The following is a 17,993-nucleotide window of genomic DNA, read 5'->3' as shown; positions in this document are numbered from 1 at the left end:
AAATAGTTTCTCATGAAATGTCTGTGTTGACGGTATTGTCTGCACTGAAATGGAACCTGTTCATAATCTAAAGCCTCTGATCACTTCACATCCCAATAGTCTAAAAATATTTATTCCGGAAATGGGTGGGAGATGTTCATGTATACGCAGATGGCATTTGAGGCATAGGTAATAACAACCTGCCTTTTTTTCCTTTGATGCTTTGATGTAGACACCTAAGTGTTACCGACTTCTTCAAATATCTGCTCAGACAAAAACTACAGCGGGAGGGAGTATAACTGCACCTAAACTGGTGCATTACCAAAGCCCTCCTTGGGATCAAAAGGGTCATGCCAAAATCTCATGTATAACCCGGAAGATTTAAACTCATAGTCAATATGGACCTCTTTCAAAAATTTGATTTTGTCCTCTGTGTTGGTGAAAACCACTACAAGGAATCTTTAGTGCAGAGTTTCAGGTCAATCAATCCCTTTACCCACCATTTCAGCTTGATACATCCCCTTCGAGCTTCTTCAGTTGCCAGAAATTAAACTAAAAAGGCAGATTATTATGTGCTCTTGTTGGTTTTGGATATAACCAGTATTTTCTGGCAATGTGGTCTGAAGGTGAGGGTTCTGCACCAGCTTCTAGAGACAATGATTGGTTTCCTTCCCAAAAAATGTCATCCTCTATCTGCTCTAGGATGTGACCCTAATAGGCTTCCCCTTCTCTTAGCCACCACATCCTGGAAGGAGGTGGGAGCCAATGGCTGTGTCCCCTTTGAACCCGAGGTCATTGCCTCCGTGTTGGATCAAAATTACCAAGTCTATGGTGAAAACTTGGCTCTGTTTTACTGTTGAGTAGGCATATCCTTAAATTTAACATTTGTGACTAGTGGCGTCCCTAGTAATGACAGAGTTAAGAAGAATATGATTTAACTATAGTTTTATAATAATTTGTTTTAAAGTACAACTGCATGAAAATTTCTATGTTCAATCACTGTGTTATTTCCTTTTTTGGTTTGAGCTTTTGCTATGGTCATCTTGAAAATTCAAATACATCATATATAAAGGAATCTTGTTTAAAGTAATGTTCCTGTATAGATTAAAGCTAAATCAATCTGGCTCTCCTATTTGTGAACCTTTTATGTCCTACTCATAGGAGTCAAGATGATGGAAACAGAATTTCACAACAACACATGGCTATCAAGCATACAACTAATGAGTTTTTCTTTAAGGGATTGATTTTGTTCAACATAAACTGGCCTGACAAAATTCTATTTCTATTAGCGGTAGATGACTTATGATCATATATCTTGTAAATGGCAGGTAAGCTCACGTCAGAAGGAAACAAGCAGCACAACTGGCATGAGTCAAAGTGTTGAAACTAGTGAACTTCTTCGCCACAGATCACAGGTAATAACTAAGGTAGACGTGATGTTTGAGGTGTGGAAAGTAGTCTTTAGCTACTTTATGGACTCCTTATGAACACACCAAACACTAGAATTTAACTCAGGGATATGTATTTAGAGAGCAACAATTAACGCTCCAGTGCCTAACAGGATTGTTTTTATCTGTATAACTCACTTGAAAGAGCTGTCATGTCTTTTCCGGTAGTTTAAAAATCTGTCTGCAGAAGTGTTCTGGATTCAAAACTGATATTTCTATTTTTATATAAAATGTTGATAGGAAGTGGTTCCAAAGCGAATTTTGCAAATGGAAGAAGCAATTGAAAATCATGATTTTGGATCCTTTGCGAAGATTACTTGTGCAGACAGTAACCAGTTCCATGCAGTTTGCCTTGACACATCTCCTCCAATATTCTACATGAATGACACATCACACAGGCAGGCTTCTCTTTCTCCTTTTTCTTGGTTTGTCTTGATGTTTGGTGTTTACTAGGGCTGATCTTGGATATATAAACATACTATTTCAAAATTTCTTGTCCATCTTGCTATTTTTCTTAGATACTTTTTAAGTATCAGTTTTTTTAAAATACACATTAAGAGTGCTTTTGAGATAAATTTTCAAGTGTTTAATGACAGGATTATTAACTGTATTGAAAGATGGAATCGGTCTGAAGGAACTCCACAGGTACAGTAATACATCTCTTCCCTAATCTTATTCACATCAAGCATATTACTAAAGTAATTGAGAAATGAATATCAGCTCGCCTTGAATTTTTTAGATGCCATTGAAGTTGGAATTGCAGCCCACAGTTTCAAGTTTAAAGACCAAACTCCAACATGATAGAAATCTACTCAATTTCACACTCTCTACTACAGGCCTGAATAGTGAATGACTTGCTGAGGGTCATTCTACCAATGAACTTCTATTGGTGTAGAATCTAGATAGCTTACCCTCTACACTGACAAACCTTTTTGCTGAACACATAAGCCCTAATAAGTAGACACTAATTAACACATAGCTCCTATGATCCTATGATCTATCAATTACTAGAATGTTGGGTGGTATGTGATTGCAACTTGCAAGTACCATGTAAACAAAGAGTGAAGTAACCTACTTCAGATTGTTTGGTCACTTCTCCAATGGAGTTTGGACATTTCAGTGTGTTGGTTTCTGCTCTTCTGAAGGGCAAGGTTGTGAATCAGTCCCCCATTTTCTGGAGTGTAGAATGATGCATATGATGAATTTCTGTTGCCTTAGCTCTAAACTGAAGAATACTTTTGTTTACTGCTGATCTCTTTGTCCCATATTCGAGGCTCTCATCATTGATTTTTGATCACTTGTCAGCTCTTTGTCTAGAACATCACTTTTGATACCTTGTCAACCATTTGTTAGGAACATCACCACATGGATTGTTAGTAGTTCCATTATTGTATAAGTTTTGATTGATACCCCCCCACATTTTTTGATATCTACTATCTCATTCCTTGCTTTCATTTAACCATTCAGCAGGTTCGCTGTAGCAGGTGCAATTCTATAGATCACAATTTATGCTGGAAGAATGAAATAGTAAACATAAGCCTTCTGATCACATATAACCAATGCATGTTTTAAAAGTGTGAAAACATCATTACAATCCAATGTTGCCAGAGCATGGAGCAAAGTTAGAGTGTCATTTCCCAAAAAAAGGTGGGATCGAAGTGTCTAGGGAGTGTCTTTTATATTATATATATTAATGCATACATATTCATAAAAAAGCATGCAGAATACAAATTAGTCGCTGAAAACATGAAAACATATGTATTTATTCTGCTTGTCTACTTATTATGAAGTTGTAAACATGTCATCGCAGTAGAATCTAGATTAATCATGGAGCATCAACTATTGAGTACTATATCGATAACATCAGCCATAGTGGAAATACAGTTACAAAGTACAAACTTACAAAGATTTAAACTACATTTAAATAATAGGAAGTAGAGTAGACTATGAATTTATGAATTGAAATTTGAAATAGGCTATCATGATCAAAAAGTTATGTTTAAAAAATAGGCCATGTACCTAATTTCCGAAATAGATATTAGAAACTGAAACCTGAAAATTGAAAACTCTAATATGACCACTAAATAAGTGAAATAAAAAACCATTATTCTAATCCACTATCTGTTTTTCCTTCCCCTTTGCACCACCACAAGCCCCACCTAGTTTTGAATGTGGAGGAATCTGTTGAGATGAAGTTGGACCTAAAGTTCATGCTGCTGGACTCCTGCTCGGTTTGGATGTGACAATATGTGGTGATGGGGTCTCAACATGCTTGTTATCATCACTATATAAAATAATATAAAGAATAACTCATAATTAAATAATATTTAGTAATGAAAGGACATGTTTTAAAGGACATGACTATTAATAAAAGGGCACTTCACTTATATATATATATATATATATATATATAGATATATATATATATATATATATGGCTCCATTGTAAGATCATTTCATATCATTTTTACCCAAACATTTTATCAGTTTTGCAAACATCTCGCGACGATCACATCCCAATTTTATCTCGAAATCACGATTTTTTGGCTAGCCGATATTTGCCGATTTTTACTGATATTTTCCCAATTTTTACATTTTTGGGTTTTCTGGACCCTTGCCGATTTAATCCCGATGCTGATGTTTGCAACATTGCATTTTATACATTATTTATTTATCTTAAATGGATATATTTATATTTCAAGAATTTTGGATAATTTAACTTGGGAGCCAAGTTTGGCTATCACATTTGGTATTAAAACCTTGTTTTCTGATCTCAGCCATTGACCATACAGGCTTTTAACTACGCTGAAAAATTTCCAGTTTTCTTTTTGTTTGGTTCTTGAGCACAAATCAGCTCTAGGCTACTCACTCCAATTTTTTTTATTGTTCGCTGCAAATTCAAAGAGCTGGCAATATAACACAGATTTCACAGGAGGGGTGAAAACAGTTCATACAAGCTGGCCACTAATTTATGATTGATCTGCTGCCTTCAATTTATGGTTGATCACATTGAAGATGACTTTCAAGGTGAGCAAGTCGGGCATCCAAACTAGCAATACAAAAGCATTGATAACGTTGCACCCACTTGATTTCATTCAAAGAAAAGATTATATCATTGCGGTATTCATGTTTTTCCTACAAGACCTTGCCCATAAGTGTTTTCATCTGCCAATGGAGGGTGGCAGAGTTCACGTTTTTGGCTCCGTCTTCCCATGGTATGGCCAGGGTCAAAAACCCAATTGGCTACCTTTGCATGTATTTCTAAATCAGAATAGGCTTGATGGTTGATAGTGGTTAAGGCTTTGAGTTGGTGAATTTCCTCACGAATTTTAGGGGGGTTGCAAAATGGAAGATGGTTGCAGCATCTTGAGCTTGAGCTTGAGCTTGGGCACACGACTTGTCCTGAGGGCCTCTGCTCCTAACCCCTCGACGGCTATGTATTCGCTATCGAGGCATACTACACCAAAAGAAAAATAGCTAGACAAGATGGCTTACCCCACAACACCTAGGGACTCAAAGAATTGAGACTGAGAAAGCCAAAAAATGACAAAGCCCAGGGGGTTTTGGGTTTCCAAGACAAATTAGGCCAACAGGCAACAAACAAGGAGGACGTATGGAAAGAAATGGCAGATGAAAGATTTCTGGCAGGTTCTAATACTCACTGAGAGACACCATAATTCAGGTCGCTACCCAACCCAGTTGAGCTCAACACAAAACAAGGGAACATCCACTAGCTAAAATCGAAACTAGAGAATGAAATTGTTGAACTAGGAGAATATAACACTACCCTGTGCTGACTAGTCCTTCGAACTTGAATCGGTGATGTCATGCAAGTTGGAGAAAGACTAGCGCCTCCTGCTCTTGCATCGACGAGCTCCAGTGGTGCCATCAGGATCCCAAGCTTTGCGACACTTGCATCCCCAAGGCCTATCCCCTTAACAATGCTCCGCTGCTAGTGCCTGTGCCAAAGGCCTCCAAACCTAGAATCTAGGTCACCTAGAAAGCAAGTGCATGTCAATTCATAACCATAATAGAAGGCCAACATGTGAGTTTGATAGAAAGCCCACTAACTATGCCATGGATTTGCGAATTTACCACCGAACGCACACCTTTCTCTGTCAGACGCCCTAGGGAATTGCCCCACTTGTGACGAGGGAGAAGCTTAGACATACCAGAAAAGCCAGAGAGAAAGGTCTCTTCTCTCAGAGCGGTCGAGTGTAGGAAAGATTGGCATTTGAATGAAGATTAATGTATGTTGTTTGCATATGTGTTGCATGGGGAGGGTTGGCGATGCCACCCCCCTCTCAAATGCTATGGGAGGTGGCGGGCTCCCCCCGACCTCTAACATCCCAACTTCCAACACCTTGAGGGGGGGCATAAGGAAAATCACATTAATACCAATTTAGCAAATCAATTATTAATTGCGGACCTAAATATAATTGAAAAGGAAGATATTTTTTGGAAGAGACATTATGAAATTAAAGACTTGTAAGTGACAATTGATGAATATGAATATATATTTCTCAATTTAGTGTTGCAAATATGTATAAAGAAGAGATCGACATAATTTTCGTTTTACCTTGGTTTGGAGCAATGGGTATCTTCATCTCAAACAAAGAGAATTATTTTTGGAATTCCCTATAAGAAGAAGATGATGACATTCAAGGATATTACAATGAGGTCAAATTCGATAATACTTTCATCAAAAGATTTAAAGATATTTTGAAGGCGGTTTTTCAAGAAAATCAAAAGTCAATATCCAAGATGCAAAACGTATTTGATGAAGTTATCATTAGATAAAAAGGAGGAATTTTTTTGGTTAAAAAATCTTAGTTAGAAATTATTTGCATAAGTGAAGAAGTCCAAGGCTATGAAAAGTTATAAAAAATTAGAACAGGAAAACGAAGATATCGAGAAAGAATTCCAGAAGATCCTATGAGCAAAAGATGAAGAAGATTATGAAAAATCTTTATCAAACTTTGGTTTTTCACATTTATTGAACTGCTAGATACAACAAAAACCTCACTATCCGGCCACTCATTTGTAAACTGTCCTAGAGCTCTTTGGACTTTGGGTTTTTTCCATATTAGCAATACAGTTATCGCTTTCTCATACCTGGGGCCCTTGTATCCTTCAAGGGCATTGTGGATGGCCTTAACCATATCATGCCAATAGGGGGAGGGAAGAACATTGAATGGTATAGCGCATGCATAGAGAAACCTCACCACTTTTGCATCCACTTTGTCCCTATCACCAAACATCAAGGATATCTTCTACTGTTCTGCTTATACTTCCACCCACTGAACGTGATCCCTCAGCTCCATTAGCATTAAGGGAATATGCCCCAAATTTGGAATGGCCAAACACTCTTGGTGTGGCATCAGATTGAAACTTTGTTTTTTGTCCACACTTTTTTTGCTGCTTCCTATTCCTTGATGTATTTAGCTTTCTCTTTTCATTTGATATTAGGGGGAAACTTCGATTCCACTAGTAGTGGAATTGTCACTTGGCAATACCCCACAAAGATGCCTCCTCACACAAGTATATGAGCCACTGTAAGGTTTGCCCCCATGACAATTTTTTTTGCACTTAAATTTTATGATTCCATCCCCTCTCGCCTCCTCAGATTTTGTCACATACTTCTATAATGGTGTTGGGTCAAGTTTTTTTGTATCTTCACTTGCATTTTCACCATCATTTTCTTCATCCACTTCTAAACCTTTGCCATTTTCAGAGAATGGGTTGCTATGAACATTGTCATATTATTCACTCTCATGTGTGTTCCACACTAACACCATAAGAATAAAAAAGAGAAGCATACACCAAATAAAAACATTTTTTTCAAGTGACAAACATGCAAACCTGCAATAGAATGAACAAGGAATGAGAAAGAGTAGAAGAGAGCATATTGATTATTTAAAAACAGAAAAAAAACCTTGCAAAGAATGGGGTTTAAGGTTACCTATTCAGCTCTCTAGTCATTAAAAACAGTGGAATTGCTATGGCAGCCTTCAATCTCCTCTAAGCGCTCATCAATATGCTTTCCTCAAAAACCTGCAAGCTCCTCTTTCAATAGTCAAAACCCTAGCTTTGGATGCAGGAAATCATGAAATGAAATGAGAAAGATGAGGGAGAAGGTGTTTAATGCTTCCAAAGCATTTGTCCTAACCTCAAATGCCTATCTGGGCCTTCCCATGGGCTGCATGACATGTTTTAAAAAAATAAATAAAAAACCTCCCTTTTTTGGGATTTCACGGAGCATTCTAGGAGTGTTGAGGGAGCGTGGCTGAGAGAATTTAGGATCTTTGACAGACCGTGGCCAGGTGTGATGCAGGAGTGTGGGGGGGTGTGCTTCCTGCTGGTACTCCCACAATGATCTGGTTGCGTTCAAATACAGCCTGCTCATTCTTAAACAAAATTAGAAAGTGTCACATTGTTGTCTTTCAACTATGTTATTTCATCGTACAGGGTTACACTTGAGTATATAGTGTTTACTTATTGCTTTATATTCAAGAAAAATTCCTCCCTACTGTAAATGCTGACAATCAAAGTCATGGTCGACCTGCTTATTCTAAATGTGGCATTGGCCAAATGGTTTCTTGCAAAACTATATAAATTCATTCACAGCAAATGATATTGCACTAATAGCATGCTATCTGATGCTAAATAATCAGTCGTAGGCAAGTTATCATGTTAACGTTTTCAACTTTTGATTAATGCTTTTCTGAGCCAACATCTAAGCTAAATAGTATTTTGAAATATTTGGAGTCATTATATTTATTTCAGTCAACACAACATGGGACTTGAGTTTTGTAAATTGAGCTCTAGTATCTTAATTGACAAATTGTATTTGTCAAGTGGGTGTAGCTCGGGTGGTAGGGAGGAGTCACTATTATCCTCCCCACCCGGGTTCCTGTCCCACCGATATTGACATGCTCGCTCCTTGGGACCACTTATACATGAAAGATAACCAGCTCACCTAGTCACCGGTGGGTTTTCTGTGGATGTAGCTAGTACCAATCTCCAGTACAGTGAACCACATATATATATATATTTTTTTTTTTGACAAATTGTATTTTTATAGTTCAATTTCACAATACTTACTTAGATTTTCTTCTTGTTGCAGGTTGCATATACTTTTGATGCTGGTCCAAATGCAGTAATGTACGCACCTAATAGGAAAGTTGCAGGCCACCTTCTTCAGCGACTGCTTTTCTATTTTCCTCCAGACTCCAGCAAAACATTGTCAAGGTTTCCCTTTCCTTCTAGTTCTCACTTGGGTTTTGCGTGTTTTATTTCTCACTTGGATTGGATTTCATTCTTCACAGCATTCGGGTTTTACTTATTTGTTCATAATCTCAGCCATTTAACTGGATCCAATATTTTCCCCTCCAAACAGAGGAATTGTAATGCTTTTAAGTTTTCATACACAAATGCATAGGTAGGTATTGTGGTTGGTTATACTGATTTGTTTGATCTTTTCAGTTATGTGATAGGCGACACCTCAATACTAGGAGAAATCGGCGTGGACTCAATGAAGGATGTTGAATCCTTGACTGCTCCTCCAGAGCTCAAGAGTGAAAGCAGCAGTTCCACATTTCCAGGCAGTATCGATTACTTTATCTGTACTCGACCTGGAAAAGGTCCTATCCTGTTTAGAAATGAAGATCAAGCTCTTCTTAACCCAAAAACAGGTTTTCCTCTATAGAGCAGTCAAACCTGAGTTTCTTCTTTTGCTTTAGGGCTACTGTGGACTGGCTAGAAAAGTCATGTAAGTTTACAGTTAACAGGATTCTGGCAATTGTTATTTTAGACCTGAATTTGATTGTCATATTATTTTTGGGTTTTGTACCTCCTTGAAGTATCGAGGTACTTTTTCACTTTCAGAACTGTTATTGTGTTAGCAAATAATTGGTTATGATATCGGTTTGTGACATTTCCCCAAGTCCTGGATTATGGAGAAATTTTCTCCGAAAGCATTTTTGGATTGGTTTCCCCTAAAGGGGAGACCGTCCTCATTAAGGATTGGGGATTTGATTGGTCAACCTAAGCTAGTTTAAACTTTAAAGTCATTTCATGTTTTTTATCTCCACTGTTGAGATGATTTAATTTGTCCAAGCAAAGTCTATTTTTCTTTTCTTATGTCAAATACAGAGTTTATTCGCCACTCTACTTGAAGCCAAGTCTTCCACATATAAGTTGTCATTTTAAGAAATTAATTTTATGTAAATAGTAAAAGTTTGCAGATACAAAGAACATCATATCATCACATTAACTAAGCGTAAGCGTACTCAACTCCACTTGAGTGGCATAATAACATGTTACTGTTAAAAGAAATTTACCTTGTGTACTCTTGATGGTCACTCAGAGAAGTGTGGGACATCAGCCTGTGGTCAAATAATAATAAATTCATCAATGGCCACCCATAGGTCCCAGGTTCTATTTTCACCAATTTGGCACTGTTTACTGCAATGTAGCAGAAATATAGGGGTTGGGGTTAGGAGAACAAAAGCTGAAACCAGACTTCCTAATGTTAGTATGCCGTGCCTAGAGTACACTCTCCAATAAAAGGGAAAATATATTTTAAGTCTTTGGGAACATTACAATAATATTTGAACTACCAAAGATTCAATATGGTCATTGCAGTTGGTCATCGTTGTAGATTTGCATTCTTCTGACATAATTTACTTATTCGTAGCATATTAGCATGATCCTCTTTCCCCAAAAACCCAATTCAGGAAATATAGTTTCACTTCAACTCAAATTCAATGTATGGATATTTCAAGATGTTGAGCTAATGGTCACCTACCAAATTGCATGAAGAGCATTAGAGTGTTTTATGAGTTTGGATTGAATACCCTCTCGATGGAGGTTATTTCGAGCAATGGCACTTAGAAATCATATATTTTCAAATCACTAAATTGGAAATTAAAAGATATATTTGACTCGGCAAATCTCAAGTCTCAAATTTAACACCATGCATATTAGGCACCAGTGTCTTGTACTTGGGCGAATTACAATCAAACCTGTATGATTTGAATGATATCTTATTAATCAACTGGGTGTAATTATGCATCAAATTACAGGAGGTGGTGCAAGAGATTAAATGGATGAAAAGTTGGGTTTTCATTTACCATATTGGGTGAATTTGGTTTTATCTCATCCTAACATTAAGACTACATACTCACCACCAGGTGCTTCAAAGCCTTGGGATAACTTATAATAAATTTTATGGCCAATGGCACTTTCTTGGTTGTGCTTGCATGACCAATAAAATGTAGAAAATTTATTTCCTTGACTAAATTTCTTTTCAAGTATTTTCTTTATTAAGATGTCCAGTCATCCAACAACCCTTCCATTCTCAAGGCTTTCATTGTTTTGTTCTTTAATATTTTCCCATGTATAATTTCAAAATCTATCAGAAGAAATGCTGAACAGGGCACTGAACATACATTTTCAGAAGCTCCAACTAATAGTTGCCTTATGTTTTAAACAAGAACTGTCCCAGAGTTTGATCCCTGCATTTGATACCATTGAATTTCACTTCATCATATACTCATACTATTTGTAGCAATATAACTTGTGCAATTTCTGAATAGCATGCCTTATTGAGGCAAAGCAATCCCCATGGACCAAACAAAAGTGTAGACTTATTTGACCACTGTGTTATACTTCTTGCCTACTTGGTTGATAGGTAATCATTTGAGACGAAATAATGATATTTTGTCTTTAGTTTGTATAACTGGAAATCTAATAACGCTTGTTCTTCTTATTACAAAACACGGTTGTGATTTCTGGTGTAGGCAAAAACTAAGAACCTAAGAACAATCATGCTAATTATATGTGGTATTATGAAATAATAAAAGTTTCTCTTATAAGGAAATGAGGCTGTTATTCTTTTCCTTTAAATTAGATTTTGCGAATCATATTAGTTGGGAATTAGTCTTTGGATCGACAAAGTGTGCTAGCTTGGAAGAAGTTAGTTAAAAGTAAAAACCTACAAAATTATTTCTTGAACTATATTTAGAAAAGGAACTATACTGAGGTCACACGGTAAACCAAAGTAAATTGAAAATGGTGTTAAAGTTACTTGACCAAGTGTTCATATATAGCATAACTCAGGATTCATTGCAAATTGGCATCTTAATTTTATGTTAACAGGCACTAACATTAACATACCCGAACTATATGGTAATAATTCCTAGATAACGCCATAATTTGTTGTAATACAGTCTAATTATACATTAATTAACCTTATAATAACCCATTCAAACCCCAATTTAATGCCAACAATCCTACAAAAAAAACCTAATTACACCGAATAACACTAAATAAATCTTGATTAAACCCTATTAACATGCTAATAAACCATAATTGACCCAATTATACCTTAAGTGAACCATACTAACTCAAGTAAACTCTACTAAAATCCTAATTATACAATAATAGACCTTAATTATGGTCAATCAGATCACAACTTTTCATTTATTTATTATGGCATACATATCCACATGAAACACACCAAGTACTTTCGCTCATTGCAATGTTGGTACCTAGGTACATTGTATTTGTTAAAAGCCCATGGATTTTTAACATAGGACTCAAGGTCATTACAATAATATACTCATTAAGAGCTCATGTCACTTGCGAGAATTGAATTTGGGCGGGGAGGATAACAATTAATTCTTCCCACCACTCGAGCTAGATCTAATTGACTAATTAAATCAAATATATCTTAGTTATATGTTAATAAACCTTAATAAAACCACGCAGGTCATAATTATATGTTAAACATAAATAACATTATTTAAACCCTAATCATATGTTAATAAACCACAATAAAAAAAAAGAGCTAGAAAGTGAGATGTAATAAAGTGTTATGACTTTAGTGAGATACTCTGTGCAGTTAAGCTAATGCATCCCTCTCAAATGGATTGGACAAACCACTCAAATGATGGAGGTAGAGAACGATGAAGTTGGTTTATTGTTTATTATGAAGGCAAGCTACGAAGGGGGTTTTATCAAGTGATTTATGAGGTACCCCTCTAACTCCTGACAGAGGAAGGTGAATAACTCGTTTTGATATGGTGGTCAAAAGATCATAATAGATGGAATTGATGTTTTTTTTTTGCTCAAGCAAGAAACGATCCTTCTATTCAAATTAAGCAGCAGGGATGACACATAGTATACATGATGTCAACTGTTTGACATACACCCTTAGTTTGAGAACTGAGCAACATGCTCAAGAACGCGGCTAAGGGCCCACAAAATGATGAAACCATCAAAGCCGAAGGGCGGTCTCAAAAGTGAAAACGAGACCCCCGAGTTAACCCGATAGTGGGAAACTTGCACATCAAAACAGAGCCCTTGATTTGCATCCGCAAAATCCAATGGCTGAGAGGGATATCGGGCGGAAGAAAAGGACTAGGATTACCTGTTCGATGAGGGCGGTAATAAAAACAGTTTGAAGACACGTGTAACACGGTCAGTGGAATCGGAGGCATGTCCAAAAAAAACCACTTATGGTAAAGTCGACGCCCGATAACCATGGGCACTGTAGCAAAACCATTACGGTCCCTCCAGCAAAACCATCGCGGTCTTCCTAGCGCCACATGTAACTCCTTCTGTGACAGCGGAGGCATAACGGTTAAACAGTCCGCCCTCCAATGGCCCTCCAATTCTGTTGCAAAACTTTCCGATGCTGAAGAGAAGCTTCGACCACTTTTTGGTTTAATGATATATCTCCTTTGCCCCTTAGTCCCCTGCATTATCCTAAACTTGGGCTACCTATTAAGAGAACTCATGACTTCCATCCACCTGGATGTCTACTGGATGCTTCCCCTTGGAGTGACGATAAAGATCCCTGTCTTCGCGCGCCAGAGTGCTGCAATCCTTTCTCAGTTGTCCATTTTGAGCAAACTCCCATACACAACACTTGTTTTCTCTTGCACAAATCACCCCTTCATTGGCTAACCTGTTCGCCACTCTGTTGGCATCTCTGTGCACGTGAACGAAGTTCAGAGTTCTCAGGGTTTTGAGGTGAGATTGAACTCGATGAAAAACTTGCGAGTCTCCAGTGGTTTGAAACTTTGTCTGGTGCTGTACTGACGCTTATCCTTTTGACCGCATTAATCATTAATTCCGAGTCTGCCTCTATGATAGTGTTATGCAAATTTTAGTCTTTCAGGATTTCTAGGCCTTGCTCCATGGCCATGAGTTTAGCCATATTGTTGGTAGCCCTCCCCAAATGCTGTGGAAAATTATTTTGATAATGCCATCTGCATCTTTGATGACTCCCCCGAAACCAGCGTCCCCTGGGTTCCCTTTTGAGGCTCCATCTATGTTGAGTTTCAAGAAGCCAAGGGGAGGGGGTTGCCACAAGGCCTTGCTATTTGATCTTTGCCTTGCTTTCTTGTGGGTGTCAGAAGGGTTGTGAAGCTTAAGTCCCAACTTTTCCAGGATGTGGGTGTCCCTTGGACTCGACGGTTTCTCTAGAGGATGCTTCAGAAAGACATTCACTGTTTCTTTGAGCTGTTTTAGGATCTGAGCAATGATGCCTTGAGTTGAACCAGATTTATTCTTGAAGATCTTGTTGTTGTGTTCTTCCCACACATCCCATATCAAAAAACCTGGAATCAATTTCCAGGCTACATTGACTGTCTCATAGTCTGAAAAGTCTTTTCTCGAGTTCTTTAGAGTAGCAGTGATATCATCATCCTTCCTGACTCTCTAGTCAAAGATGGAGGCAACCCAATTCCATATAGAGGAAGTGAACACACAGAGGTTAAGGATGTGATCTATGGTCTCCTCCTGCAGGCCACATAAATGACATTTTGAAGGAACTACAAAACCTCTTTTCCTAAGATTATCCTAGGTCAGAATCTTTTTATGCTGTACTAGCCATATGAAAATTTTAATCTTCATCCAGTGAGGGTTGCTCCAAAGGTTTCATCGCGTCTTGTTCGGATTTGGATGATCAAATCCGGTGATTATTCTTTTTGCTTCTTTGAGGTTGAAGTTTCCCTCACTGTTTCTACCCCACCTTAGCAGGTCATTCGAGTTAGAAGTTAAAATTTGCCTTTTTTCTAGGATCTCTTCCAGGACTTTAGCCTGGGCTTTCAAAGGGGTCTCTGCACTGTATTCTGGTACCCTCCATATTCTCCATTTCCTTTCCTCTCTTGACTGATCCCAAAAGTCACAAACCCTTTTTAGACCTTTGTTGAGGGTGTCATCTCTGATGATATCTAGGCCTTCCCTGCTGAGATTTTGTTCCTGTTGCCAGTTGTCCTCCCAGAACCAGGTTAGCTTCCCATTTCTTATCTCCCAGAAACTATGATTTTATACTAAGGCTCTGTTTTCCCAAGCCTTGTTCCAAATGTGAGAACCCCTAATGTGTGCTGACATCCAAATATGGTCCTGCTCCTGCCAATTCATTGCATACTTTTGTTTCCATAGCTTGGTCCATGGGCTGTTGGTTTCCTTTAGCCATCTCCACCAAAGTTTTGCTCCCAAAACTTTACTCAGGGTGTCCGAGTCGTGGAGACCTAAACCACTGTGGGTTTTGGGTTTGCAAAGTTTCTCCCACGGGACTAGGGCCCGTTTCTTTTTCTCTTCTCCTTTACCCCAAAGAAAGTTCCTTTGAATATTCTTGATTTGTTGTGAAACTCCTTTTGGTGCAAGAAGGGCTAAAAACATATAAACTGGAATGGTCTGAAGAACAACCTTTGTTAGTATTAATCTTCCTGCTAAATTCAAAGATCTGCTAGTCCAGTGGTTGACTTTGTCCTTCAGTTTATTCATAATTGACTCCCATACTTCCTTCTTCAGAGATTTGTCAGTGAGAGGCATTCCCAGATATTTAGATGGAAGATTCTCTCTTTGAAATCCCAGAATTCTGGAGAGATGTCTTTGTATGGAAATGTCCGTATTGAAAAAGAAAACTTTTGATTTTGTGAGGCTTACCTCCGTGCTGGCGGCCAAGGCAAAGTCATGCAGGGTTTGTTTGAAGGCTTTGGCCTCCTTGATTGTGGGTGTGCCCTACAGCATAGTATCATCCACAAATTGTTGATGGGTTAAAGTGTCCCCATTCTGAGTGAGTTTTAGCCCCTTGATTCTTCCTTCTTCCTTGGCTGAGTTTATCATTCTTCCCAAACCTTCCATCATGAGAATGAAGAGGAAAGGGGAAAGAGGATCCCCTTGCCTAAGGCCCCGTGAAGCCCTGAAGGTTCTAGATGGGGAGCCATTGAGAAGGATGGGGCAACTTGCCGTAGTAACCAGGGCCAAAACCCACTTTATCCAGTTGTAGTCAAAGCCAAAAGCTTTAAGAATTTCCTTTATGTAATTCCAAATTAGCTTGTCATACACTTTTGCTATGTCCAGCTGTATTATCATCCCAGCTTGCTTTTTGGTCTTGAGGGAGTGCACCACTTCGTGTGCTTGGATGATATTGTTGAGAATTTGTCTACCTTCCACATATGCTGTTTGCTCCTTAGACACAAGCGATGGAAGTAGAGGTTTGAGTCTGTTAGCAACAACCTTGGAAATGATTTTATACACCACATTGCATAAAGCTATGGGTCTAAATCTTTCAGGTGTCATGGCTTTTTCCTATTTAGGGATTAATGCTATGAAAGATTCATTAATCGCTCTAAGAACTATTTTGGATTTTCTTGAGGAGTCCACTACATCTAGAGTGTCACATTTGACTATTTCCCAACATGTTTTGAAGAAGTCAACATTGAATCCATCCGGGCCTGGAGTTTTCCCATTGTGCATCTCTTTGATGACTTCATTGACCTCTTCTTCCATTACTGCCCTGTTGAGATTATGGTTGTCTTCCCTGGTCACCAATTTTGGAATGTTCTTTGTGAAGCTTTTGATGAACTGAGATCTGTCTACAATTTTTTCCTCAGCAATGTTTTGGAAATGTTGCACCAGAGCCGATTCCATTTCCTTGTGAGTATTTAACTCTTTCCCTTGCGGATCTAAGAGTTTAGTGATCTTGTTATGAGCCCTGTGTTTCATGGTGGATTTGTGAAAGAATCTGGTATTTCTCTCCCCTTCCTCTATCCAATTTATTCTAGATTTTTGTCTCCAGAAGGTTTCTTCCTGCCGGCATCTATAGTCCCATTCTTGCTGCAGAAATTCCACCTGTTCTTTCCTTTCCTATGTGAATCCTTCCTTGATGAGAAATTGATTAACTTCTTGTAATTTTCTTTCTACCTCTCTTTTGGCTTCAAAAATGTTGCCAAACTCATTTCTGTTCCATTCTTTGAGCCTTTGCTTGATATGTTTGAGTCTCTGATGCATGAGGAACATTTTTGTGCCCTGGGTGGGCAAGTCTTCCATCCACCAATTTCTAATATTAGAAATGAAGTTGGGGTGGGTGAGCCATGCATTTTTGAACCTAAAAGGTCTATTTCTTGGGGTTCCAATGAAAGAAGCTTCCAACTGGACTGGCCAGTGATCCGAGCCTCCAAAAGGAAGGATCCAAGATGTCAAAGAGTGTCCGGAAAGAAGGAGATCCTTCGAGATTATGAATCTGTCTAATGTCGAGGCAACTTGGGCGGTTCCCCCTCTCCTGTTGTTCCAAGTGAAGGTGCCATTTGTTGTTTCCATGCTCACCATTCTCATATTGTCTATGAAGTTCTGGAAAGCCAGTGAGTCGTATCCTAACATTCTGCTTCCCCCTTTTTTCTTAGAGAGGGATTTGATCATATTGAAGTCCCCTCCCATGATCCACGAGATAATAGGGTGTCTCTCTCTTAGTTCCTCCAGAGAGGTGAGGAGATTTAGTTTCTCTTCTAGCATTTGAGGACCATATACGTTTGTGATCAAGTAGCATTCTTTGTCTCCCAAAGGTTGTATTACCATTGAAAGGTGATTTCTAGTAGCTTCTGCATCTATGATCTCAAATTTTTGCGGATTCCAGAGGGTAAGAATTCCCCCCGTTGTGTTAATTGCTTTGACCTCAAGGAACTCGTAATTATAGAGCAATTTGTTGTGTAATTATCTGATCTTATCTACTGAGCATTTTGTTTCTTGAATAAACACCATGTCTGGTTTTTCTTCTTTTATTCTGTTACTGAGATTTCTTTGTTTTCTCTTGCTTCCCAGCCCCCTAATGTTCCAGGATGTGAGCTTCATTATTATGTGTTTGTGAAAGAGTAACTGGTAAGATATTTCATCTTACCGGAATTAATCATGATTTTCCCACATTCTGGCAGGAGTTCATTTTGTCTCCTCCTTCCTCTTTTCTTGCCTGGGTTTTTGGCGGAGCATTCAGATGTAATATCCATTTGTCTGACCCCATTATTTTCCTGGCTATCATGGTTTCTTTTGACCCCTGCAGCCTTTGTTTGGGACCTTCAGAGGAATAGCTGTTGTATTCTATCAAACTCCTCTTGTGGTAGAGAGTCTATCCCTTTGCTGGTTCCTTATTCTAAGAAGTGTTCTAGTTCTAGGTTCTCCCTTTCCAGAATCTCTTGTAGGTCTTGGTCCTCCGTGCCTCCTTCACTCGATCATTTCCTGGTCCCTTCCCAGTCCTGTGGTGCTTAGTGGATTCTC

The 17,993-nt window shown here is 38.4% G+C and overlaps 1 protein-coding gene across 1 annotated transcript; it reads left to right on the top strand.

Annotated features, from left to right (window-relative positions):
• The first annotated feature begins 1,258 nt into the window (after positions 1-1,258).
• Positions 1,259-9,513, top strand: LOC149212192 (diphosphomevalonate decarboxylase MVD2, peroxisomal-like). Its single transcript, XM_089391761.1, has 5 exons — positions 1,259-1,394; positions 1,668-1,825; positions 2,024-2,072; positions 8,554-8,678; positions 8,913-9,513. Exons 1-5 carry the CDS (start codon positions 1,275-1,277, stop codon positions 9,133-9,135), a joined length of 675 nt encoding a protein of 224 aa, XP_089247887.1. The 5' UTR covers positions 1,259-1,274; the 3' UTR covers positions 9,136-9,513.
• The last annotated feature ends 8,480 nt before the right edge of the window (positions 9,514-17,993 follow it).

Source organism: Pinus tabuliformis, chromosome 1_1 (assembly GCF_031772625.1).
Source record: "Pinus tabuliformis cultivar Carrire ecotype Pingquan chromosome 1_1, CPIR1, whole genome shotgun sequence".
Taxonomy (NCBI): domain Eukaryota; kingdom Viridiplantae; phylum Streptophyta; class Pinopsida; order Pinales; family Pinaceae; genus Pinus; species Pinus tabuliformis.
Note: the sequence above shows the minus strand (reverse complement) of the source record. Positions and strands in the feature narration are given on the sequence as shown.